This window comes from Hakea prostrata, chromosome 3, assembly GCF_041222555.1.
Source record: "Hakea prostrata isolate BN-2017 chromosome 3, UWA_Hpros_2, whole genome shotgun sequence".
Classification (NCBI taxonomy): Eukaryota; Viridiplantae; Streptophyta; class Magnoliopsida; order Proteales; family Proteaceae; genus Hakea; species Hakea prostrata.
In genome coordinates, this window is record NC_142602.1 from 5338218 (window position 1) to 5364969 (window position 26752).

The window sequence follows — 26752 nt, forward strand, 5'->3', positions numbered from 1 at the left end:
GGAGTTAATTATTCAAGAAACACCAGCATGGCCCCACAGAATGTTATCCTAATTAGATATTTATCCTTCGCCAATATTGATGGAATTGGCCGTGGTAGGTCTATGAGCTCAATCAATCAAGTTCCAACCCCATCCATTCTGGGCAATCAAGTTCAGCTTCAGTTGAGCTTGATTCAACCGGTTTGAGCTATAATAGGCCAAAGCCCAGCCCAGCCCAAGAGCCCAGCCTTAGGCTGCCTATTTGGGTTAAACAAAGCTTCATACAGCTACATCTCACTATCTTGTTAATTTAGGGTTTTTTTTTTTTTTTTGGGGCGGGGGATGTAGTTGAGGACTTGAGGTGGAAGGGCTCATCTTTTACGTCTCCTATTAATTCCACCATAAGTTTTCTATTAACTTTTTTTTGAAAATTCATAAATGAGGGGAATTTAGAGCACCGATAAAGTCTATGTCTAGTTTGTGAATATTTATGACACACGAAAGATCATTTTCAGCTTTGAAAGCTCCAATGATAATTAATGTCAAGTCATCCTCCAATAAAAATACAGATTTCACCAATTGACGAGGAAAAAAAGGCTCTGCTACCCATAATTGTCGTTGAATAGATGCTTCATCTTTCAAATAATCTTCATCTAATACACGTGATCTATGGATGGCAAAAAATGTCACAAGAGGCTTACAAAACATGACAACATAGATACAAATTAGTAAAAATAGTCTTGAATGGAAGAGTTCACATCTATCTTTCTTCTCTCTTCCATACTGGTGAAAATTTGTTAAGAGTTTCTTGATTGTATGTCTCTTAATCTAATCGAATTACGAGTTGAGAATCCACGTCCACGATGAAATGACCATTCTTCGGTCATAAGGACGGTCGCATAGACTTAAGGGATGAGAAAGTAGAAAGATGTGGAGGGACGGAGATTTGAATTGAACACTTTCTTGATCTTAATGTTTGTAAATAAAAAACTGTGAATATAGAATTGATGACCGATTAAGTGGGGGGCACGCAGCCAGTGGCTTCCTCAAAATATTATTGGTTCAGTCGATGGTCTTACCAAAAATTAAAAGAAATCAATCGTATGACCCGCAAAGCCCGAAGAAATATTTATTTCACAGACTAGACTAGAGACGAAAGAGATGTGATGAGCGGCGATGACTCTCCACGTGTCTTGGATGAGACTTTCTTTATAGAAATCGTGAAAGCCAGTGTTGTGCTTGGGTTCTTCTTCTTCCTACGCCCCTGCACCGCTTAGTCCTTACCCAGAAAAATAAGGAATAGGATTTCTTCCTTCTTCCAACGCGTTTACACTTCTTAAATCCTATCGCCAATCTTAGTTGCAGTAGGCATAAGCTGATGTTTCACTGCTTTAAGTACCAACAGAAATTCGATTCCGGCGTTAAGGTGCATTTGAACTTGTCACAAGAATTCTGTTTTTCCCTACGATGGATTTCATTCAATTTCGTTATAGATTGATGGGTTTTAATGTGTCTTCGATTGGCTGTGAGTTTCTCTTTCTCTCCCAATGATCTATTCTTGTAATTTGATTCGTTCTGCAAATCTCTGCGATCGCCTTACAAACATGGTTACGGCGGCACCTTTTACGTTTACCGATCCATCCCTCACAAACTCGAGGCATAATCACCAACGTCAAAGGAATAAAAAACAACCCAATTGTCTAAACCCCTTAAAGTTACCTCCTTGCGATCAATCTGGAGCTTCCGCGATTGATGTTGTGATCTTCATTGCGGTCCTTGGTGCTGCTGGCTTTTTGGTATTTCTGTATGTCAAGCTGTTCTTCTACGGCGTTTCTGGAATTGCTGGGGTGATTCTTTCTGCAGTGACATATGGGGTAGGTCGACTTCCAATGGTCTATGCATCTATAGGACTTAGCATTTTCGCTGCTGCAGCCATAGGAGTCTGGGGCATTTCTAAATGGACTCGCACTGGTAAAAAATGTGGAATTCCAAACTGCCGTGGCCTCCGTCACTCGGTGGAGTTTGATATACAGATTCAGAGTGAGGAGACTCTGAAGAATTCGGTTCCTTTGAGCAAAGGTGGTGCTGTGCAAGGGCTTCTAGAATTTGTACAAGACCGCCATAGAGATTTGGAAAATGAGTTAAGGAAGATAGCACCTGCAAATGGCAGGGCTGTTATTGTGTTCCGGGCCAGATGCGGTTGTCCTATTGGTAGGATGGAAGTTGCGGGGCCAAAGAAGCTTCGGAAGGTCAAGAAGTAGGGGAAAAGTTATTGGTAATTGATAGCAAGGTACTCAACAGGGAATTAGTTTCAATTTGGAGAAAGTGTTACTCATAAGCTCAAGCTTCCCCACACTACACTGTATTTTATTAAGTTATACGAAAAGAGCTTGTATTGAATGTCTGCAAGTGGTACTTAGAACTGTCTTTTTTCTTTCTCTATATGTAGTATTTTTATGCTAAATGTTCCCCCAAAAAAAAACCCTCCAAACTCTTGGTTCCATTTGAACTTAATCAGGCTCTTCACAGTTGCAGGTTTTTGGGGTTGCTTGGTCACTGGTTTTTAAGTTTCTTTCGGGTGAGCTTTGCTTCAAGTGGTAGGTCTAGTGCAGACTATAAAAGTCAAGTATTTGTCTTGAATTACTCTTACAAAATTTAATCACTTTGTCGGAAGTAGGATATTTTTGAAATTTATTATAAAATATAAGTAATTGGTATAATGATTCCCATGGAAAGTGAAAGTTTAGTTTTGTGTTGTTTTCTCTCTTTTTTGGCAGTTACCTTAGCACTTGACAGGCAGTGTTTCAGAGGTATATCTCTTAATGAAGATCACACCTTTTATGCTGATAACTATAGATTTTTCTTTGCAGTCTTTTGATGTCATATAGGAACCATCTTGAAAATTGAGTTAACCATCATGAGGAAACCGACTTTTCTACTCATCAAGTAAATCTAGGCTTTCTGCTGTATGCTGGACAGTCTTCTTTTTTTCTTTTCTGGATGAATATGTGGTGGGCTATCTTTATCTTGAGAATTCCTACACTTCTAAGCAATCATATGTTTTCTTTCTTATTTTCGCACCACAAATTCTACGTTCTATGTTTCCTGCCACCTCTCCTCCCCTTTTATTTTTTTGGGGTTGGGGTTGGAGGATTGAGAGGCTTACAGAATTCCAAGGGAATACACTAATGTGGATTTTATTTTGCATAGTCTTGTGACTTTGCTATTGCGTTTCAAACACGGAAACAGCCTCTCCGTGAAATGGAGGTAAGGCTATGTACATTTGCCCTCCCATTTTCACTTTGGGTTTGAATGTGGAAACAGCCTCCAGTGAAGTGGAGGTAAGACTGCATAATTTGCCCCTCCCAGACCCTGCATTAATGTGAGCCTTGTGCAGTGGGTCACTCTTGGTTTTCTGATATCAGTTATGAACTCATAAGTAATGAGTTAACAATTATATTGAAAACTATGTATTTGGAGCTGATGAAATCAATCTAATAATGGATCAGGCTGTGATGTTTATATAACCTTCTTACGCAATCCTTTGTCTGCCTCTCTGTGTTTTAACTATAGTGGCCTTTCTTACTGACTGACTTGGACTCTCTTTCTGTCGTTATTATTCTTTTGTTTGGGTTTGTGGGTGAATCTCCTGCTCTCATGCTTGTGTATGTGTTTCAACTTTCATGTGCACCATGTGTATGTTGGAGCTTTGATGGACTCTGTACTGCTCCTTATGTTGGAGCTATGGTCTTTTTTAGTGTTCATTAGTTATTGCTTTTATTGGTAAAGCTTCTTTATTCTGTATGGTTATTAGTTGGTTCAGATAACTAGTTTTGCTGTTGAACTTAAATGGGAGGTTTATTTATATTTTTAGTGAACAAGGAGATAAAAATCCAAGGTGTATGAAAGTGTGAAGTACAATCTTATGGAGAAACAAGAGCCTTGTCAATTTTTTAAGTTGGTAGATTCAGTTGTAGAACAGAACTTTTTTCCCTACCTGTGAATGAGCTTCTGATTTCATTTTAAAATTATACTTTTGGATTGTTGTCCTTAACTTTTTCTTTTTTTTCAAGTAAAAACTTCCCCTCCAAACAAAAAGCACTCCGTGTTGGGGTCAGAGAAATCATACTACATCATAATCTACCATTGGGAGGTGGAAGAACCAAACTTATTGCAAATGTCTTGTCAGAGTGCTGTCCCTTGAGCTGAATTAAGTATACCTACTGCACTTCAAGAACACTTCTTGTGCTCTGCATCCTATACAGATAAAAAAGCTAATCAAGATATTATGTGATCAGATTAAATCTCTTATATGTTGTCACAGGTGAAAGGTATGAACAGGGCAGAGAAAAGAGAAGGGAACCAATAGGAATTACATGCTCAGGCCTCCAATGAGGAGAACCTACATCCGCAGTATGAAAGCCCTCATCTCACAAGTTGCTGATGAGGGGTTTTGGTTATCTTCAAATACAGGATACAAGGTAGGGTCCCTTACAACTCCAACTTCCCCATTACATGTTTGATTGGACTCTTCTATCTTAGGACTTTTAGTATGCTAAGAGTCTTTGACTCAACGTCTTTATCTCCAACACAAGATTATGTCCTGCCTGATTCATTTTTTTCTATTTTAAATTCATTTTATCCATTTTTGGTTTTTTATATACCATAGAAACTACATGAATACGATATGTAAACTTTCTTTTTGCTGCTAAAACTTATTTCTTTATGCCATACTTATGTACTCAGGTCTCTGCCGAACTATGTTTTGAATATCTTGCAAACTATTTCTTTGAACATCTATTGCATACCATCTCTTCATCCAATTCTGGCACCTGTCCTGGATATGAGTCTTGTCAGCCAATTGGTTGGCTGTACTTTTCTGAGCAGAGGAGAATGATTCTTGCCTCATAATTTGAGGGAATATTCTTGCTTTTATTTTACTTTGCCTTTCAATCTCAATCAAGTTGTTTCTTCAAGAACAAGCACCCTGAATTCACATGATATCCTCTGTTTGGTGAAGGATCAATTAGTTCTACTTTGCAGACTGTACATGCATGCATGTTTGTGAGGAACCACCATCCTTCTTCTCAAATTGGTTATATATAATATGTATTGAAATTGTATCATGGAACTGGAGGATTGTTGCTTTGTACTGCACAGGAGGCTTTGTTCTGTTGCAAATTAGTGTCTTTGATCTGGACATTTTTTGTAGGTACGTAGCCGACCATGCACATGGAACATAACCCAATTTCCAAGCAGACTTGACATTTTGAAATTTTGGTGGTTTAAACCAGTTTCTAATCGCATTTGTGATTGTTTTCACATATCTTCCCAAAATTGACATTCTATTGGAATTTCAGGTCCTTTAAAGTGGTGGTTCCATGGTTCAATAATCGTGGTTCATCTAAGGCAGATGGAAAACAAATACATATCATCACATGGTAGATGGAGTCGTATTTATTATTTGGAATGACTTATTTCTTCTGTCATTTTTCAGTTGGTGGCTGTCTCCTATCCACTGAATTGCAATGATAATCTTTTAAAATGTTTTTGGTGACTGATTAGCTTCTTTTTGTCTCTTTTCCCGACTCCTGAAGCCATTTTCTTTCTATCTTTTTCCATGCCTTTGGTTTTTCAAAGATCACCTTTAATGGGCATGGGCCCTTGAACAATAATAATTGATGGATGGAACCTTACCTTTACTTAGTGTTGTTTGATTCATTGGATTGTTTAGATGACTCTTGATCCACCGTTCCTTCTCCTAATAACCTAAAATACCCCAGGGTCCGCATTATTCCAGAATCTCCTTTTCTTGTTTTTGGAATATATTAAAGTGAGAAAGCAGCTGCAAGTTCAGCAGCTGGTTAAAGAAAAAGACACTTCAATGAAATCTACTTTAGCTTCTTTTGAAGAAGAAAAAGACCAATTTGGGTCACGGCTACTCTTATTTGACATCAGATTCCAACTAATTTAATTTATGAGCAACCCATGAGGAGTTAGTTAAACTACTTCTGAAAGACATCAACCCTGCTGACTTATTTCTTCTCTTCAAATAGATAGAACTGACTTCTCAAGGGACCACATGCTGGGGGGTCTGGAGCCCACTGTTTAATTGTCTAGGTAAATGGTGACCTGATGTAGTGAAGCTTGTTTCTGTGATCTGCAAACATTCTCATCTAGCTCTTCTCAATTTTGTTCTTACCAGCAATAAGAATTGGTGGACCAGACGGTTGGACATTATTTTTCTGCTGTTCAGAGGTCTTGGTCACTCAATCAGTTGGATAGCCCTAGATTTTTCAAGCTTGTTTCTAGTGATATTGAAATGATCTTTCTCATCTTTGAATTCTTGAAAGCTTTTTGATGGCCTTGAATCAATGTAAATTGTTGCTTGGTGCAGTGGACCAACTGAATGTTTATGTATGACACTGAGATGCCAGCAAATAGGAGATCAATCATCGACTTTTATTTAACCCGTTGGAATGATACCCGTAACAGAAAGAATCCGAATGCTTGTCGTGATCTAATCAAGTTTACGGATTGTTTGGTAGCCATTTGTCTATTGATGAGGATGAAATAAGCATTTGTCTAGTTCTGATAATTGATTTCTCATTATTATAAGACATGTTGCAGTGTGCCTCAGAAGAGATCCATGGGGCCTGAAAGAATTTTCTCTTTTTTCTTGATTCAAAAAGTTCCCCTCTCTCAACCGATGAAAAGAGATCCACTCTTCTGTAGAAGTTGAGCAGCATATTTTGTTTGTTTCTTTATTTTCCTATTTTCTGTTATAGTTCTTGCTTTGTACCACAGGTTTGTTCATTCTGATTTTTTTGCTAACAGGGGTTGGTTGACAGAAGGATAATTTGAATATAAAGTTGGCTGGATAGAGGAAAGGAAAACAAAAGGTAAAACAAATATAATAATATCCAGCCAATCGTGAACTTTGTCAGAATACTGAGAACAGCAAAGAATAATCCAATGTCTGTAATATGGGATCAGGATGATTTCTTGGCATGATTGTCCTCTGCAAATTGGAATCCCACTGAATAAGCTTTTAGTTTCTCCCTACGGAAGTTTGCGGAATTAATTTTTCATTCAGGTTCTTGTAATGAGATAATGTTTCATTTGTGAATTGAAATCCATTCAGTTTGCTAGCTGGACTCACTTTTCCAGTATTTATCTTATTGTCAATCCATTAACATAAGTGATAGAAACTTCTGTCATTGAGATCTAAGGCTAGATTCTTTGATTCCCTTCCCCTATAAAGAGAAAAAGTATCCACCCACTCCACATCTTCCTTGGAAGAAAGGGTAAGTGATGTGAAGAAAGAAATGGGAAACAAATAAACATCTGATGGGTATTTATCTTTCAGTCACTTGAAAGGGAAAATCATAAGGGAAAGTAAATAAAATAAAAAAGCATTTCCATTCGTTTCCCTTCAATGCTTCTCACTAGAGAGGAAAAAGCTGAGTCCATTATTCATCATGGTGGGGCTACCTAACAAAGAAGAGAATCAAGCAAAACTACAAGAGCAACGTGAAAACAGCAAGAGAAACAACCCTGACACTTTTCCTCTTTTCTCTCCTTTTGAGACTCAATTTAAACTGCTACTTTCTCTGTTTTCTGATGTTTCTTAGATTCTCTCCTCTTTCAAGTCAAAGTGGAAAGGGGAAAAATTTTAAAAGAGAAAGGGGGTGGAGTGGAAGATGAGAAAAAAGCAAGAGCACAGCTCATTGCGTATATTCCTTCGTGCACATCCCCACTTATATATCCAGTTATGGACTGAAAACAAATGGCATGACAACCAACCCAAATTATGAAGAGAACTGCAGCTTCATACGTTGAAGCAAAGTTGTAGGAATCAAAGACCCATGTTTCTGTGTGAATCTTCAGGGTGGTTCTGATTCATGAAACCAAAATGGGTCTGCAAGTAACCCAAAACCAGGATGTGGGTCTGGCTCTGTCTGATGATGCAAAGCCGAGGCTAAAATGGACTCCAGAACTTCATCAACGATTTAAAGCGGCAGTTACTCAACTTGGAGGAGCAGACAGTACGTAATAAATTCTGTCTGCAATTTAATTTTCTTTAAATTCATGCAACAACCATGTATGGCTTTAACCTTTCTGATCTCATGTGAGTAGAGGCAACACCTAAGGCTCTGATGAGGATGATGGACGTCCCTGGGCTAACATTGTACCATCTGAAGTCTCACCTACAGGCATTTTCTCTTTCTGGTTTTGCCTATGATTGTTTCTTTAAGCCCATAAAATGAAGAGAATCATAAACTATATTCCTGTTGGTTATTGCAGAAATACAGGCTTGGGAAGAAACAGCAATCAGAAACTAGTGACAATAATCAAGGTGAGATAACTGATTCCTAAAGGTAAATCATATCCTCAACTTGTCACTGGTTTGAGTTTATAAGATTCTATAACAGATATGGCAGAGGTAGAATGCAGCGAAGGTGAGGTTCAAGGTGGCTGGGACAGCAGCGGTAGAAACAACAATCAGATGAATGAGTAAGAGTCGAGATAGCTTCTTTCCATTTTTTCTGTCAGTCGGGAAATATTTGTAAGAAAATCGTTGGTTCATTAGGGAATGTGTTCCGCAGGTGTCCGAAGATAGCCCAGGCTCTGGAGATGCAAATGGAAGTGCAGAGGAAGCTTTTTGAACAGATTGAGGTAGGATATTAAATCCACTCCATTTTTTTTTTTATTGTTGATCGTCTTTGAGATCAATCCCACTGGCAACCATCAAACCATAATTGTTCCTTTTCAGGTGCAGAGGCATTTGCAACTGAGGATTGAAGCTCAGGGCAAGTACTTACAATCAGTATTAACAAAAGCACAGGAAACCCTTGCAGGATATGGTTCTTCTATGGGAACAGAAGTTGCAAAAGCTGAACTTTCTCAATTAGTCTCCATGTCCCAACTCTGTACTCCTCCGTCATCAGAAATAACAACTTCTGGTTTGAACTTGCAGAAAAGGAAAAGACCCCTGAGATGCACAGACTGTTCGATGGATAGCACATTAACATCCTCCGGGAACTCAGATAGAAAGGATGAAATAGTACAAAATGTAGGGGACGGATACATTCCTGACTCTATAGAACATTATGTTCTACTTCCATCAGAAAAGATGGACCCATCAAGTGATCAGCTTGTCAATAGAAAAGGAGGTGGAAGCACCATTTCTGACTGCAGTTCTGTTAGTCAAGCAGCAAGTAAGAGAGTATCAACCCATAAAGAAGGACCTGCTAACTGTTCGAGAAAGTTCATATTGGCAGAGAAGCTTGATCTGAACAGCCACTACCAAAGTGAGATGGATTCGAGCTGCCATGAGCTAGATCTCAACTGCAAGGAACTGGAGCCAGGCTTCTTAAATATTTGAAACATCTTGGCATGAGGAATGAATATGGCAATCCTTATAGAAACTGCATAATATATATGAATGTAACTATATCCAAATAATTCCAGGAGCATTTATCCTTTTAAGACATTATATCGTGTGTGACACCTGAAGAACTCTAGCTTTCCTTGTTTACTTGTCCACGAAGGAAAAAATCATGTTAGGGAAAGAAAAATATTTACCTAGGATAGGATAGTAATATTCATCTCATTTAAGCAGATCCTGAAAAGCTTCATCTCCTTATCAAAGTATTTTCGGGGTTCTAAGTAAAAAGATGATTCAATAACATCAACAACAACAATAATTCACGACACAAATTGATTGATTGCACATCCAACTAACGAACTGTCTCCTTATTTAACATACTAATTTGCTATCAACTTCATTACCTCTGCACTAAGTATGGATTCCACTGATGGCAGATTCCTTATTAAGATTGCCTTTTCGCTTGAATTTCTGAAAAAAAAATTCAACTCTTGATTTCTTAATTTATATAATTTAATTTTTTTCTCAAATATCAGTTCATAGTTTTTCCTTGGCTGTTGGTCCGCCATTACAGAAGCTCGCAGACTTCAAAGTTCGTTCTCGCTTCCTAACATGACCTGGACTGGACATGTGACTTTGTGAGTTGGAAGTTGGGAACCCTTCCACTGCAGATGGAATCCCATTAATCAACTCATGCCTGGGTATCTGCCCAATGAACTCAAATTTTACCCTACACGGAGCAGAACAAAGATCAAGATAACACAAACCCAAGTGAATATTTCTTCAAAGGAATTTATTCGCCTATCGTTCGCACCAGACTAGCGTCAAGCGTGATCTGATTGTTAAATTTAATAAAGGGGAAAAGTAGGTGAAGATATCGTTCCAAGAAAGAGAGATTCAATAATTGACTGGCAACAGAATATAAAAATATATAAACAAAAAAATTCCCACAAAGAGATAAACAATCAATTGCTTGATTCCTTTGCAAGTCAATCTTATTTCTGTACAATTTTGTCCTAAGATTGAAAGAGCAAATAAAGAAGATCGAACTAGTAATTTGATTCTCACAGATTTGGTGTCCCTTCTTCACTGGAAGCGTTCAGAGAAGAATCAGAAGAAGACTCGGATTCAGTGGTACTAGTAGTAGTAGCTGAATCCCTGTTACTATCGGTACTATTAGAAAAGGAGAAAGTGACCCAAATCTCTCCCCTCTCAGCTCTCCTCTCCCTCCCTTCATCTTCTTCACCATCGGCTTCACGATCACCGCGGCTTCTCTTCCTACACTCCTCTTGGTCATTCGGCATCTCAAATCTACAAACAGGGCAAGACCCATGCATTTTCAACCACTTCTCTATGCAATCCGCATGGTACATGTGTTTGCAGGGCATTTGCTTCGCTTGACCACCAATTTCCCACCCATCCAAACAGATCGAACACTCCTTATCCAAATCCTCTTGGGTTATTTCCACCGTCGGCATCGCCTCGATCGACGCTTTCGATGCCGGAGGCAACCCTTGTTTGCTCAACGAATCTCTCAGAAGGGATTCCAAACTCCTACCCCCTTCGATCACGATCATACCCTGGGTGATAGGGTTTATGAGGATGACACGCTCCACACTCCTTCCCTCACTTTCTTGATCTGAATCGCTTCTGGGTTCTTCCGTTGGAGAACTACTCGATATCCCCAGTATAAGGGGAAGAAGCATAGACAGATCTCTGCTCCTTCTCTCCAGTTGCTCCGCGAGTGATACATCTGGGTTTGCTGCCATCACTTGTTTTCTGCTGATCTGCTACTGTTACTTGAAGAACTCAAAACAGGGAGGGAGAGAGAGAAGGGGAAGACTAAAAGGAACTGCAATATTTTCTCACGAAATAGAATGGGAGAGAAACGGAAATGCGGAGATACGCGTATATATACACATAAAACAATTGCTTGGCAAGAACAAGGAAATCAGGAAGGAAGGTTGTGGAAACATCTAGAAATTTCGTGTAGGCTCTGGTCGGTAAAACTTGGAAAGAAGATATTTTCTGTATTATAATACTCTTCCCTCTCTGATCTACCCTAGAACTAATTAATTGATTAATTAATTAATTAATGCCAAAATACAAATACACGGAAACTAAAATCACATGAGGGAAACGCATAAGCAACGTGCCGTGGGCCCGTGGCCTATGCGCTTTTGAAATGACAGCTTCACCCACGAATGAGTTTAGGATACTTGAGTCAAATCCTGACCTTAGATTAAATGTGGGTCCTAAACACCAAAGGAGATCCTTGATCTTTTCCTGCAAAGATCCGGTATCAGAAAAAATTGCTCATCATTAAGCCTGTAAGGGGTAGAGGGATCACATTGAAGTTTTCAACATCAGTGCTGTCATGCTTTGCATTAATAGAATTCGGATCAGCTATCCGTCGGGGGAGCACTCTCCTCGATAACTTTACCACCATAAATACAGGGGGACTTAGGTGTTGAGTGATGGGATTTTTTTCATTTATTATTTTTTACTTGTGGGTCTCACAGGATTTGTGGTAGTAAAGCCATCGGTTCTGTGCTCCCCTGACGGGGTGATGATCCATATTCGCACTAACACTTCCTTTAACGATTAGTATCCAGTGTTGTGCAACATTCAAGTCTGCCCCAATCATAGGATTTGTTATTTAGTCATTCTGCTTTTGAGGTTAACCATCAATTTGATTTGTGGTTCCACTCTTTTAAGTGTATAACAATATCTCCAGAATTATACATGTTAAAGGGTTTTACCAGTATTCAGAGACAATTTTTTTTTTTTGGGCAAAAGAACAAAAATGTTGTTAGGGAGAATCGCAGTAGATAAATCTCCTGTTGATTACAAAACTAGAACATCTAAAGACGGGAAGAATCCAACAATGTCTTGGAGAACCTGTGAAAAAACAAGCCTCCTTTGCTAAGAGAATGGGAGAGAAACGAAGAAAGGAAACTAAATTAAAATTGTTCTGCTAGAAAACGTGTAATCTTCAGCTACTATAATGACGGCCATACCAGCCCGAGAGTCCGAGACTAACATCAAAGTAAGCTTTCACAACAGATAAAACAATCTAAAAACATTGAAATGGAACTGAACTTAAAAACAGTCAGAACAGGGATATCTCTAATGACTTCAACCGAGATAGTTCTAACTTGTAGAACACTGGCAAGCTACGAAGTCACCCTGTTGATCATTAATAAGAACAGTTTCTACAACACAATCCAGAACTTGCTCTCAAAGCATCATTAATATCTATACCTTTGGCAATAGGACAGGGATAACACTCCCACCTAATTGTGTGGTGAAAATAGTACGTACTCATGTAGAGGTGATACCAACTCTTTAATTTGATGGCGAAACAAGTGACCATTGGGAATAGATGGATTGACATCTCACCTCCAAGGGCCTTAGACCACAGCACACTGGACACCTAGAGCTGATTTACTCAAGTTCGATAGAGCCTTTACCCTTGTCTAAGAGTACATCATTCTACGAACGATTGGCAGTATCAAGCAAGTTACCTCTGGCTAGGGAAGAAAGCTGATCCCAACTTAACAGGCTTGACAACTTTCAAAAGACAACCCTGTCTACTAAGACTGCAGAAGACAAAGTTCAAAACTGGGAGCAGAGAGTTCCCAGTTCTTACGAATAAATGAATAATGATATAAGACATACCATGAATGGCAACCAACCTTATTCTGTTAGCCTTTGACACAAATCATTCAAGAAAAACAATGAGAAATGAATCCAATCACACTAATTTTTTTCACTATAAAATTTTACAAAATGGAAGCCTGACAACGGTGGAAAGCATCCCCTCTTCCACCCAAAGAAAAGAGGCTCCCAACTCACGACTCCCCAGATAACAAAACCCATATGTAGCGCTTCTCCTTCTGTTTCGTTTCCTTTAAAACTTTGTTATTGTTACATTGATGGCAGCAATTATACAAAGGACACACTACTCTCACCACACTGCAAAGAAGGGCCTTTCGACAGGAGTCCTGCAAAGCCCTTTGACAAGCTACGTTCAATCGTACGTTGAGAGTTGCTAGCGACTTCCAGGGGGATACTACTCTTGACAATTTCCATGTAGTCATCTGCATCATTTCCTGGTGGACCGTCCTCACAATTTGTAGGTTTATTCATGAAGGAAGTCCTACCTATCTTACAATTTGATGAATGTTTTAAAATTTTTGAGTTTGGGAAGATGGGTTCTGATATATCGTCCTGCTGACAAATATTAACTGATTTCCTCTTCAAACCTGAAAAGATATTAAGTCCTGCCACACAAAGCAATATATAACAATGCTCGATAGGAGAAAATGCAATGGATGAAAACCATCATATTTGAAGGGATTAAAGGTCAGCATACCAGGTAGGCAATTATCAGAGACACACGGCTCAGCTTCAGGATCACAATTATAACCAAGGATCAGAGAGCTGCAACTATTTAACCTAGTGATTCTACAATCAAGCAATAGTAAAATTGTCAAGCTTATAGACCTAATATGGAGGATAAATAAGGATGAAGGGATAACTTCAAACTGAAACCAAGTCCCAGCATTCACTACTACATCCAAGCATTGATACACCGTAACATAAAATTTAGTAGTCAATGCTTTCATGCTTTTAACCTATAGTTACACAAACACTTAAAGTTCAAGAAACTATAAATATCAGCAATCAGACTTTTTGATAGTTTTAATTTAATTAAAAAAACATGGCAAGTAAAAGTTATACAATTCAACATCTTTATTTTCAAAGTAATATTAACTTCTAACTTTTTCCCCGCTCCCTCTGATAACACAAATTTATTAAAAACAGATAACAGATAACCTCCCTGTAACAGTTTCAAATTTCTTGACAAATGCAAGTGAAGGAAAAAAAAAACGTTTTTTTTTGGGGCAGTTCTCCAACATAAAACTTTCTAATACTAAGCATGAGCTTGACGTAATGCAGCTGGTAAGAGAGAATAAATTAATAAATTAATCCCCCTGTTGAGCACCTATCATCACCAAATCTCCAGCTAGTAGAGAGATCAGGTATTTAAAATTATAATGCATCACCAAGATTGAGACTTAATAATCCATAATTTTGTATATCGTTGTAAGAAACCTCCCACATACTCCCCCCCCCCTCTCCAACCCAAAAAAGAAGGAAATGTTTCACTTCAAATGTTTTTTTTATTGTGCAGATTTTACTAGAATCATTTACTTCATTTTCACTTTTTATATCTGGAAACAGAAGAATGTAAGATCCCCTCCCAGGCATCAAATAAAGACTGGCAGCATGGTCAGTAGCATGAGAGGGGATATCCAGGTTTGTTGCTGGGGAACTGAAGAAGAGTTGAGTGGTTTTAGGAGTCCAAAGAGTTTAGGGATTTTGAGCCCTTTATGAGGAGATTCAGTTGAATCTTGGCAATACAATTAAAATTTCCAAGTAAGAACACATATAATGAATTACCAGCAACTGCTTAATAATCCATAATTGGCATTTGAAGGACCCCACTCTTTCCAAAATAAGGAATGACAAACTCCAGTAACAATAAGTAGATGCTGACACAAGCAGTTCAAACTAGACTACCTCTAGAGCAATTCCACCCTGGAAGCAGTTAGTCATCAAACCTAAGAATAGAAACTCACACTTGGGATATTTGATCTGCACTTGGAACATTTGATGTCTATAACTTTATAGGTAGGAACACATGGACTGCTGGAGCCCAAGCCAATGCTCGAAAAATGTGCTTTTAACTTTTAAGGTTGCTAGAAACAAGAAGACAAGCTAATGCTAGAAACAAGAAGATAAGCTAAAAACAAACTCAGAATGTTCTTTATTTTTCCTTTCTTTTTTTTTTTTTTTTTTTTTTTTTTTTTTTTGGGGGGGGTGGGGGGGGGGGGGTGGGGAGAGGTGGTAAACATGATCAAAATCAAAAGGTGATAGATACATATAAAAAAATTACCAAGGCCTTCCAGAAACAAATTTGCATTAACACTGTCTGAAAAGAAGACTTCAATAATAATTATTTACTAATTCTCCAAATAATCACGACCTCAGCACCAATATTAAGTCATCATCTATATCCCAGTTTTAAATAAAGAGAACAAATCCCAGCTAGGCGATTCATACCACATAAAAGAATCTAACTAGGCTGTGGTGGCATAATTTTCAAAATAAAAGGCAAAATAAAGCATCAATTGTATAAAGAAATGATAAAAATGATATTTACCTGTACATATGCTCAACAAAGTCGTCAATAAGAACTGGCCATGCGCCTGCAGCGGGGATCAAAGAAACTGAAGTCTGACTTTGGAAAATACAAAAACTAAAATTTATCCTTTTGCACTCCTTATATTTCTTCTTAAAGAATTAGTCTTTACACTGCCAAGTGACTCAAAACAATTTCTGTCTCAACATAAAAATTCCAATCTCATATCTAGAATGATGTTAGAAAACCTTGCAACTTGAACAGGCCAATTTGAGGTGTTTCTGAAAGCTGGATGAACCAAAGCACAGTCATAACCCCAAACTGGGTTTCCAAGCACAATGGCTAGCAGAAGCATAAATTGACATATATACCCAAAAATAAATGCATTCATACAAAAATTACATCCATACATGTATCTGATTATTTGTCTTTATGGTATTATTTATCGGACAGGTTTTGGGAAGAATGGTCAGAGTTCTCTCTCTAGCCTGAGCAAAGCTATTGCCTCGATAACATGACTTAAGGGCCTGTTTGGTTACATGAATCCAGAGATTTGAAATCTTTGGATTCATGAATCTGAGAATTATACCTGTTTGGTTGTAAAATCTCTAGATTCATGAAATCTAGAGATTCACCTTTTTACACTAAAAATGTGAATCTGTAGATTTATAGGTAAGGGGTGAAATCCTGAGATTTCAAAAAAGCTTTACATTTACACATTCACAAAAATCACTCAATCAAACAATTTTTTAGGATGAATCCACAGATTTCATTCCACAACCAAACATCTAATTTTATAAATTATAACTCCATAGATTTCAAATCTCTAGATATTTGAAATCTCCAGACTCATGTAACCAAACAGGCCCTAAGACAATTTTATTCAAGCCTTATTAAGCTGTTTTTCCCCATGATACTGCTAATTCTAATAATATTCTGAAGAAAATTTAAGCCATTCTCTTCCAATTCTCCATTATGCATGCTTGTTTAAAATGGAAAGGTCCACAATGCTTCATGCATCCCCTAGCAGAAGGTGAGGCAGTAAATATACAATTGCCAAAGAGAATAAGAAGAGTTACAATATTCAAGATTATGTATCAGTTTTTTGTAACAACCAAAGATCTCTACCTTAGTAGGTGAGGGCTGTGAGGCCAGAAACAATAACACTCAGGATCCCAAATCCTCATAATCATTTCCTATCAATAACTAGAGGTAAAATGAAGACTAAAAAGTATGCTCAAAAGAATTTTCATACCTAAGTGTAGATGGAATTGATATGCGACTAAAAAAACAACAAACAAAAAACAAAAAAACAAAAAAGTGAATAAACATTTTTGTGTTCTATGCATTGATCTTTCATCACAGACATAAATTATTCTATAGAGGGGTACTGCAGCGTTGTAGAATTGCATAGCTCCAGACATACTGCTCGCTTGTATGTCATACTAATTTCTGCAATCAACAAAATTGTAAGGTAATGCCTAAACCTGAATCCGCGTCAATGGTAAGGGCAGCAATAGGATGTGTGATGTAATGGATGAAACTCTTGAGAAACTAAATGGACAACCTAGCTTCTCAAAGAAGTTACTTCTTTTTATTTTTGGAGCAAGCAATTTCCAACAATGTAAAGACCATGAATGTAAAGGTTCTGAAACTAAATAGAATAGATGTATGCTAGGCTCACATACATAAGCGCATAGGGAACTGATCTTCTGTGTCTCTCCTCTCTCAACTCTTTCTAATTTCCTCCACCTCCCCCCCACCTTTCTTTCTGCCCTTTTTGCTTTTATTTCGCTCTCTTTCTCTCTCTACTTCTACGAATACTCTCCTCTCTTCTCCATCCAAAACCCATTGTTTCTCTCTAATCTGTTCTTTTTTACTTCCTTGTTCTCTTTGTAATCTTTGTTCTTCTACTAGAATGATAATACACTGTTCTCTTTTCCTCCTGCATGCAAATACTGTATCTCAGAGACCTGTTCATCCTTAGTCACAAAAGTTCCAGACCTGATTCAATTGTTTTAGGGCACCAATTCATCAAGTTAGCTTGAAAAACTTATTCAGGTTTCTGACTCCAAATTATGCACAGAGAAGATTCCAGATAAGCAGTCTCTGCACATTGCACATAATCAGCTCAATTACGTAGATATCACTTAGAAGTTCCTTGCATCTTAGTGGTCCCCTCAACTCAACGAAATTATGCTCCAAACAGAATGAAAAATCCTTCGTCTACTTTTTTTTCCTTACGTGAAGTAATTCATTATCTTCAAGGTAATGAAAATGGGACTGGCAGCCAGAAGGGAATTTGCACCTCAAAACAACCCCCGGACATTGTTCATATATACCCATCAGTATCAGTGGGTTCAACAACAGAAATATGTTTTCAGTCTGAGAATCCTGAAATTAGAAAATATATTCCCTGAACTGCTCTATCCAGAAGGTATCAGTTGCAGTGTTATCAAACTTCTCTAAATGCATAAATCTGATACTAGACTCATGTCACTTGTCAATAAATCACTTCAAAAACATTGTTTTCCCCTTGATGATTGTACAACCTAATTTGGATAAGCAAACCACAATACATCATCCATAAAACTGGAATCAGAAGAAAAAAGTACCAACGTCATAGATCTATTTCAGTCTGCTAATAAGGTTTGCTCTTAAAATGAAACAATGTGGGATCTCTATATTTCAGTTTAAAAAAATTGCAAAATGAAATAATACAGTGATATATGTTTGTTGCTTTATATTACATCCTATGCTTTGTTTATTATATGTTGGTCTTCCCATATTGGCCATCGGTAGGCTAAGTATATCATAATAAATTGGTATGGCTTCTATGTTAATGTAAGTATGGTGATGGTAGTTGTCAAGATGATGCCTAGCGTCCAGGCACTACTCTCTTGCTTTATTTGCCAGTGTCAGCTAGGCAATGCCTTTGTTTTCTTACCCTATAAATGCTGTGGTTCACCTAGATTCCAAGCAACTAGAGTAACTAATGAAATTATAATTGCTACATTACATATGGTAATGTTGCTCCCCCAGACTAGGCTTGTTTGGAAGCCTTCAGCACCAGGTTTGCCCTTTTTATACTTGCCATATTACATACAGTGATTAATGCATGCTTAAGCAGGAACCTTGTCACCTAAGCCACCCTTGCCTTGTCACCTTGACACTTTTCAAATAACAAGGGTCTGGTTGCTTAGAGCTACGAACAGTAATGAACTTTATTTCTCAAGTTTTCCAACATCTTAAGGAGTTTGATGATCCAATTTTACATAACCTTAGCAATGACTAGGGTGTCATCAATAAAGCTAGCCATGGTCATTGATGTTTAACTGATCGCCAGTGTTGGAAGAAATATCCAACGCAACAACAATGAGGCGTCAAGGCATCACCAAGGCGACCATGGTGCCCTTTACTGAAAGGCACCTGGATGCCTAGGAGTCAACAACTATGGCCATGGTTTATTATTATGATTGGTAATTTCCAGTTATCAGTGAAATCATTTCCTGTGCTTCCTCCACTGTGAGAAGTAGACTGGAGCATTGCGATACACATCTACTGTTCCGTAAGATACAATCATGGCATGAAACTAGATCAAATCTGCTAAGTAAACATGATAGATAACTAAAGAGCTCCTATGTGGCATACTTTCACCCATCCCCATCTCCGAAAACCTGATTCATATTGTAGTAAAAATATTATACTAGAAATGTACAAGAACATGAAACAATTCTATAAGGATAGCTTCATCATAGTCTAAGCCATAGAATGTATGAATTTGTTTACCTCTAGGATCATAACCTTCAAGATTTTCATGTATACAGCGGCTGAAGGCCAGCACTTGTTGCCAAGTGTCTTCAGAGATATTGTGCCTATGATTTTTCTAAGCACAATTAAACAAGTCAGTTACCATGACAAGTTGACTAAGAAGCAGTAGATCACCATTCAGAGGATACTTAACAGCCAAAGGCATGACAGGGATATTGCAGGAGAAAAAAAAGAGCATTTTGCACAGACGAACATGATTGAAGCAATGAAATACAGAGGTATTAACTGATATAAAGGATTGTTAGCAAATCTGGAATATAGGGATAGTATTTGAAACCATAATATAACATTTTATACAACAACAACATTTGGGTGCAATACAAATGGGAGTCATCCTTTTGATAGGACATACAGGATCAAATTGATGCAAGAGGGAATAGACTACAGACAAGCAGATAAAACATGAGGGGTTCAGTAATAAGCCATCGAAAATAGATCTTGGTAGTGTAAAACATACTGGAGTACAGGGATACTATTTGAAACCATAAATATAACATTTTACACAATAATAACATTCTGGTGCAATACAAATGGGGTCATTCTTTTGATAGGACATACAGGATAAAATTAATGCTTGAAGGAACAGAGTAGAGATAGGCATGTAGAAAGCATGGGGTTCAGTAATACAGCCATCAACAGATAGATCTTAGCACCAAAACATATTCTGGACAGGTTTCTAACTTTCTATTGATGAAAGGATGTCAAGGATTATATACTAAGCAAAACATGAGAAAGTTTGAGAACAAATCAGAAGAGGTTTTATTGGTCATGAGTTATATTGAATGGGTCCCCTTCAACTGTTCTTTTAACAGATTAAATCGTGCAAAACATCAATGCCCTTTTTCCAAACTAGAAAATGGTGCTCTCAAGGGTTAGTTATGGTATACTAAAAGCACTAATAAGGATATCCTTTACCCTCTCTAATTACTACTGTTAACAGAAACACTGAGTAAACCACTGTAAAAGGTTTTGAAGACATTCTGAAAGAAAACTTCATGTTGGGCGCGTCACAAGTTTCTCATCAAATATGCAGGCACCACATTTTACATTATCTGTGTCTAGTTGCCATCCTAGGCTTGAATAGCTTCCTAGTCCATGATGAGACCATTTACAGGGCAGCTGTGAAAAAACTATTCATGTTTCTTCTTGCACGCCATAACACAGCACACATTGTAGGTTACTTGCATTAGTGGATAACACCGTTTGCAGGGCAGCTGTGAAGACTACTCACTTTTCTTCTCTCACACTATCACATGGCAGGCGTTTGTGTATTGTTGGGACACTGAAACTAAATTCTGAACTTGAGGCAAGTCACCATACAACTAGAGCTCTATGGTCCCACAAAACCACTTCATGATGAGAAACTGTGATAAAAAGGTCCAGACAAGATTGCATTATTCAGATCCATAAAATCTTCAAATATAAATCCCATCTGATCTTTCATGGTTCCCTGCCAAAATTAGTCAGATTTCAACAACAGGAATGCTTCCTGACTTGATTTTTGGTTTATGCATTTTGAGACGCCCACCAGAGCAGATCCTCGTAATTGTGCAACATAAAATTGAACCCTCATGAAGAATTTGTTGCTTCTAAGATTCTGTAACATGGGCGTCTCATTCTTGCATTAGTCAAGCTCCAAGTCGAATACATTAGTTGTGCTCCAGATTTCAAGTATCATTGATTTCCAACACCCAAAATGAAATACGATATATTAATAGATAAAATTTGTTGCCATTATTGGAATAGAGCAGAAATAACTGCAACGTACAAAATGCAAGTATAATAACTTGCAACAACCTCGTTTATAAAGCGCAGTTGAGTAGGGAGGAAAATTATACCTCAACAAATTCACACCACTGATTTAGTAATCGAAATCTTCCAGTCAAAACTAACCTCCAAGCGGCAACAGCATCACACACAGCTGAAAAATGTTTAGAAGAAATGCAGGAAGTCACATAAGCAAACAACATGAAATAATTCTTCCCAGATATTATGACAAAGGAATGGTGGTTAGATCATGCAGGAGATGACTCACAGATGTTCTTCTGGGCATTCTGACGACAAACCAAAAACACAAAATCATAGAAGCGAGTGAATTCACAAGAATCTACCTGCAAAGAAATCAGCATCGGAAACTTGTTAACAACAAAGAAGTTCCTTAATGGATCAACTAAACCTCATCCACACTGACTGGGCAATACAGTACATAAAAGGCATCGACATAGAAGGCGGTTAGAGTTCCTTAATTAGCCAATAATGTACTATTTGCAACTAAAAGTTCAGATAGCTTAAAAAAGAATAAACCTCACCATGAAATTTAGCTGGGCCATGAGCTTGGAGAGTTCAACAAAAATCAGCTCCCTGCCAATAGAAAAACTGAACTCATTACAGCAAATAATAGAATTCTAGCTACCAACCATAAATCAGGCAACGCCTAAATTAGTAACAGGTAAAACTGCATGCACGAAGCAGTAATACACAAAGTCACACCATTTACAGGCAACAACTAGCACATATGGCTCAATTACATTAATGGGTTGGACAACGCAGAGTTCATTTGAAGTGGTTTAGATGTGATGATTACAAAAAAAAATTTGCTAAGTATGAGGATCCTCAGCTTCAGACAAACCAAAAAATAATGTAACTGGGTGAAGACAACCGCTTTCAAATTTTTGCATAACCTTAAAGAGATAAGATGTCATATAACAATACTAACAAGCGGTTGGACAACCAGAGTTTAGTCAGTTTTTAGAAAGAAATTCCATTAGAGCTGAGTAATTGGCTCTTCCTTCCAGGTTGGAAACAGCTGTCTTTTTGTCTTTGACCAAATAAAGGAAAGCAGTTCTTCTAGGTTATTGAATGGAAGAGTTGGATGCTGGTTGGCTATGGAGGTAAAACCTGATAGATAAAAAAGTTGGTGAGCCTCCTGAGTGAATGTCTCACTTCAGTGGAAGGCTGGAAGCACAAATCTGCAGACAACATAACAGATGATTTCGCAAATCAGGGATTCATGTGGCCAAGATTATGGGACAGTCTCTTACTGTGAAGATATAGATTTATTATTTTCTTGCTTCAAGGTTTTTGTTTGCTTGGAAAAGTTTTGTCGCCTGTGCTTGTACACTCTTCTCTTCTGTCTACAAGATACCATTTATATTAAAAACGGGTACCGCAATGTTTGCACATCCAAGTGTTATTACTGATATCCTATAACTTCTAGTGGGTAAATATATAATCAGTTGCACCAATGCAACCTTCTACGTCATACATATGCAAATAAAGGTCAAGGTAGGTCATCAGAAAACAGACAGTTGACACATGTACATGAAGCGAAGATCCAAAGGAAGATGATCAAGGTGGCCATCAAGCAACAAAAGTGAACACTTAAACAGTGATGCTAACATTTAGAAGAAGCTCATTTTCTAATATTCTCCAGGTTCAAAATGAATCATTTTTCTACGTCCAATGAGAAGTCATTATCCCAGAATCCAACAACTCACAAAAATTAAACAGCTTTGTACAGATGTGAAAAAATCGATAATGCAGGCAGAAGTAGCGCTTCCATAAGTTGGCACAAATCCATCTACAAATCCAGACAGAGATGAGCCAGGTCCAACTAGTATTTTGGGTTCAATAGGGTGATATTTTGTTTTGTTATTTAATTAGAGTTAATACCTGGATTTATCTTGCAATATCCATGGTTCAAGAACTCAAACTTGAACCCAGAGGCCAAACTTGCTACCCTGGAAAACTGCTTTGGAAAAAGAACTCAGCAAGTCGTTACATTCTTTTTGCCACCTCACATGAGCGAGAGCACTCATGCAGAGGGGGGGGGGGGTTGTCGTGGTTTGTCGTTGTGGGAGGATGGGACTGAAACTCTTCCCCTCCTCTTTCTATATATTAGGCATCTTGAACACAATGACACTTCAATAAAAAATTAAAAATGTCCAAAATTACAATAAATTAGTCTACAAGCAAGTACTGAGTACATCACCCTACATTTTGAAACAAGGATTGTGTGTATCACCAAAAACTTGAAGAATTTAGCTTCCAACAGAAAAATCCAGGAGATTGATCGAGTTGAGGCAAGATATCTTGACTCGATCGAACTGTGGCTGCTTTTATATGTAGAGTTTGATTGAGGATTTTATTTCAGCTTTAAAGTCCTCTGTCAAAGTTGTGCTTTAGATTTAGAATGAAATCAGGAATATTTTACCCAAAAAAAATAGAAAAGAACCCTACTGGCTCCCACAATCAGCAAGAAAGGAATCAAAGAAAATTAAAAGAAGGGGGGGGGGGGGGAGGATGTGCAGATGGAGAATAGAAAAGACAAACAAACACAATGTTTCTTTTGTTCTGTAACTTCCGCCAATGGAACCAAAAATGGATAAAGTTCTAAATTGACCAATCTAATTAAGGCACGAAACAAGATTTACACAGTTTTGCATAAAATTCACGATATGAGTTTAAAAATGCCAAAGTCTGACAGATATTTACAGATGATACAAAACCTGCTGAAAAAAATTAAAAGTACCTTCTCTGCATCCCAGACTCCACCATTTTTAAGAGTCGAGCTAATGCCTCCCTTGAGTTGGCATATTTATTTCCCGACTTAATATCTACATGAGCAAACATAATTCAATTACAAATGGCAAGAATATAACAAAGAGGAAAACAACTAGGAACTCTTATGAAGTACTTTAAAATTGTCTATCCAAAAAAAAAAAATTTACTCAAACGTAGAAGTTGCACCGCGACCAAACAAAAGCATGTCTGATCTACATCAATGGACTCTTAAAAGGATAAAGATAAAGCATAAACTCCATATGCACCCAAGAAAATGAAATGTACCAGATACCCACATATAGAGATTAGGGAGTGAGCTCAACACTTTCTCCTTTATCAGTCGAACTTACTAAACGCACCACCAAACCTATAACAGATCTATCAAACCAGAATTATAAGCTAAATTACCACCATTCAACAGATACTAAAGAAGGAGAAAGAAGGGGGGGGGGGGAATTTCCACAAAAGGAAAGTGCCCCACTTCCATTTTATCACAAGGAACGTCCCATGCACAAAGCCCCCACTGTCGTGGAGTCCGGAAGGGGCAAATGCACGCAGCTTTGTGCCATTTAATTGAGAATCTAAAATGGAACTACGGAACCGACCCTATACAAGAACCATTGATACAGCTTTGCAACTTGCAACCAAAGAATAATCACAGTAAACTAAAAAACAAGGTTTGGTAAAGCTTGCACCGTTTCGACACTAAATTTCTCAAACTACAAAGACCGTTCTTGTTTATACCGATCTCAAAAACATATATTACATACTTAAAAACAACATTGATCGAGAAAGACGCAAGATATTCAAAGAAAGCAAAAAGCAGCAGAACAAGAAGAAGATGCGTGAGCTATATTACCACGATATCTCTTGTAAATATCAAAGATATCGAACTGGTTCAGGTTATTAGATTCCATCGAGCAAAGAAAATCTCAATCTCAGGTGTAGCGACATATGATTTCGAAACTGAAACTTGACGTCATTCTCAATTTTCATAGGTAGAACCCTAAAGAAAACCTTACGAAAGGAGAAAAATATCTCCGCTCCTTGGCTTATTGCCTTATTCTGAGGAACTGGTGTTTAATTCGAAACTGAAAATTTATCCTTGTAACGTGTTGTAGTGTTGTACATTGGAACAACTAAGTACTACCCAACAAAAAAACACGGTTTGAGATTTCAATCGTGTCGGCCGATATGAAATTGTATTGTGAATATCCGATACGATAATCTACCGATTTTGATAAAAAAAAAATTTGGGGTACAATAACACTTTTTTACGTATTGGAGAATAGAGTGTCAATACGGTACGGTACCGTATTTCAAACCTCCATACCAAAAATGTACCGTACCGAATATTCGGTTTGGTATGAAAATGGTATTTAAAAAACGATTTGATACGATTTTGGTATAATATCTACCAAAATCGGTACAACAAAAACGAAACAATACGATATATGATACGGTATGATTTTGATATAAAATCGGTACTACAAAACTTACTTAAAAAAATAAATACTTGAAAATTTGCAAATAATTGTCTTTGGGAGATTGACGGATTGTTTCCTTCTTCTTCTTTTATTATTATTTTTTTTCTTTTCTTTTCTTTTCTTTTTCCCATCAATGCTTCTCTACTCGAGGATATCATTTTATTTTTCCTTGAATGCCGCGTATTTCAAGAAAAGCTGATTTATACTGTAAACAGTGGCGGATGTGTTGGGGCCGAAGGGGGGCCATGGCCCCCATAATTTTTAAAATTTTAAACATTCCTATTATTTTTCCTTATTTCTATCGCTTTACATGTGAAATACACTATTTGGTCCCCTTCCAACAATTAAAAATAAAGATTTAAGATAAAGATGATGAGTATAAATGCCATTTTTAATAATTATTTAATGGTTATCATTAAATTCCTAGTTTTAAGGAATAAAAAGTTCATTAAAAACTAATTCACGATCCATGAATTTCTCTTTATATATTCTTTCACATTTTCATTCCTATTTATTCTCTCATGAATCTCTTCTTTTATTTCTTTTTTTTTTCTTTTTCTTATAGGTTTTTTATTAAAATGTATATTATCTATATTAAGTTTCAAAATTATTTTTTGTATTTTTTTATTTAATTATTTTGTTAGTGTATAGGATTCATGAGTTAAGGGTGGTAATGAGGCACCATGAATAAAGGATGCCATTCATGACCTTGGTTATGAGGCTCTTCATGACATTGGTCATGAGTCTTAAAGGTCTTGATCATGGTGATGTAGTGGGCTTACTTGCAGTGGTGGAGCCACGTTGGGACCGGAGGGGGCCATGGCCCCCCCGGATTTTTTTAAATTGTAAATATCCTTGTTTTTTTTCCTTATCTCTCTATCTTTAAACGTGAAATACCACTATTTGGCCCCCCCTCCAAAAATAAAAAATAAAAATTTAAGATAAAGATGATGGGTACAAATGTCATTCTTAATCTTTATCTAATGGTTATCATTAAATCCCTAGTTTTAAGGAATAAAAGATTAAATTATAATTAAAAACTAACTCACGATCCATGAATTTTTCCTTATATATTCTCTCCTATTTTCATTTCTATTTATTTTCTCATGAATCTCCTCTTTTATTCCTATTTTTCTCTTTTTTTTTTTTTCACACGTCTCACCAAATATTGAAGTAGTTAGCAAATTTTGAAATTTTTCTAAATCTTCTCCACATCAGGTATTCACTCTCTCTTTCTCAAATTATTCCTTTCTCTCTCTCACACTCACGAATTTTCTATTAATTTACCTA

At 37.3% G+C, this 26752-nt stretch overlaps 3 protein-coding genes and 1 pseudogene across 7 annotated transcripts; 2 read left to right on the forward strand and 2 right to left on the reverse strand.

Annotated features, from left to right (window-relative positions):
• Window positions 1–1231: 1231 nt before the first annotated feature.
• LOC149020280 (uncharacterized) lies at window positions 1232–2500 on the forward strand. The gene has a single exon (XM_089148392.1). The coding sequence runs from the start codon at window positions 1527–1529 to the stop codon at window positions 2238–2240; it is 714 nt and encodes a 237-aa protein (XP_089004518.1). The 5' UTR covers window positions 1232–1526; the 3' UTR covers window positions 2241–2500.
• Window positions 2501–2513: 13 nt separating this feature from the next.
• LOC149020281 (protein PHR1-LIKE 3-like) lies at window positions 2514–9481 on the forward strand. Of its 5 annotated transcripts, XM_089148391.1 has the most exons (9): window positions 2514–2576; window positions 2757–2789; window positions 4304–6716; window positions 6817–8027; window positions 8119–8195; window positions 8287–8338; window positions 8415–8496; window positions 8589–8658; window positions 8756–9481. In XM_089148391.1, exons 4-9 carry the CDS (start codon window positions 7895–7897, stop codon window positions 9365–9367), a joined length of 1026 nt encoding a protein of 341 aa, XP_089004517.1. In that variant the 5' UTR covers window positions 2514–2576; window positions 2757–2789; window positions 4304–6716; window positions 6817–7894; the 3' UTR covers window positions 9368–9481. The 5 variants fall into 5 exon arrangements, with proteins under 5 accessions (XP_089004517.1, XP_089004512.1, XP_089004516.1 ...); XM_089148386.1 differs by having other exon boundaries at window positions 2516–2576; window positions 2757–6716; XM_089148390.1 differs by having other exon boundaries at window positions 2529–4460; window positions 6377–6716.
• Window positions 9482–9588: 107 nt separating this feature from the next.
• Window positions 9589–11314, reverse strand: LOC149020282 (E3 ubiquitin-protein ligase MPSR1 pseudogene; annotated as a pseudogene).
• Window positions 11315–12312: 998 nt separating this feature from the next.
• Window positions 12313–25072, reverse strand: LOC149020283 (defective in cullin neddylation protein AAR3-like). Its single transcript, XM_089148394.1, has 9 exons — window positions 24835–25072; window positions 23944–24028; window positions 21722–21773; window positions 21448–21523; window positions 21251–21333; window positions 19371–19467; window positions 15603–15648; window positions 13749–13840; window positions 12313–13656 (listed from the first exon to the last, which is right to left on the reverse strand). Exons 1-9 carry the CDS (start codon window positions 24890–24892, stop codon window positions 13319–13321), a joined length of 927 nt encoding a protein of 308 aa, XP_089004520.1. The 5' UTR covers window positions 24893–25072; the 3' UTR covers window positions 12313–13318.
• Between the last annotated feature and the right edge of the window lie 1680 nt (window positions 25073–26752).

Coding starts and splice junctions, on each gene's coding strand:
- LOC149020280 (XM_089148392.1), top strand. CDS start 1,527: ATGATCTATTCTTGTAATTTGATTCGTTCTGCAAATCTCTGCGATCGC.
- LOC149020281 (XM_089148391.1), top strand. CDS start 7,895: ATGGGTCTGCAAGTAACCCAAAACCAGGATGTGGGTCTGGCTCTGTCT. Junction 8,497..8,588: donor AACAACAATCAGATGAATGA/GTAAGAGTCGAG, acceptor TGTGTTCCGCAG/GTGTCCGAAGATAGCCCAGG. Junction 8,659..8,755: donor AGCTTTTTGAACAGATTGAG/GTAGGATATTAA, acceptor GTTCCTTTTCAG/GTGCAGAGGCATTTGCAACT.
- LOC149020283 (XM_089148394.1), bottom strand. CDS start 24,892: ATGGAATCTAATAACCTGAACCAGTTCGATATCTTTGATATTTACAAG. Junction 24,029..24,834: donor TATTTACAAGAGATATCGTG/GTAATATAGCTC, acceptor TTGCTCATGTAG/ATATTAAGTCGGGAAATAAA. Junction 13,841..15,602: donor TTTGTTGAGCATATGTACAG/GTAAATATCATT, acceptor GCTTGATTGTAG/AATCACTAGGTTAAATAGTT.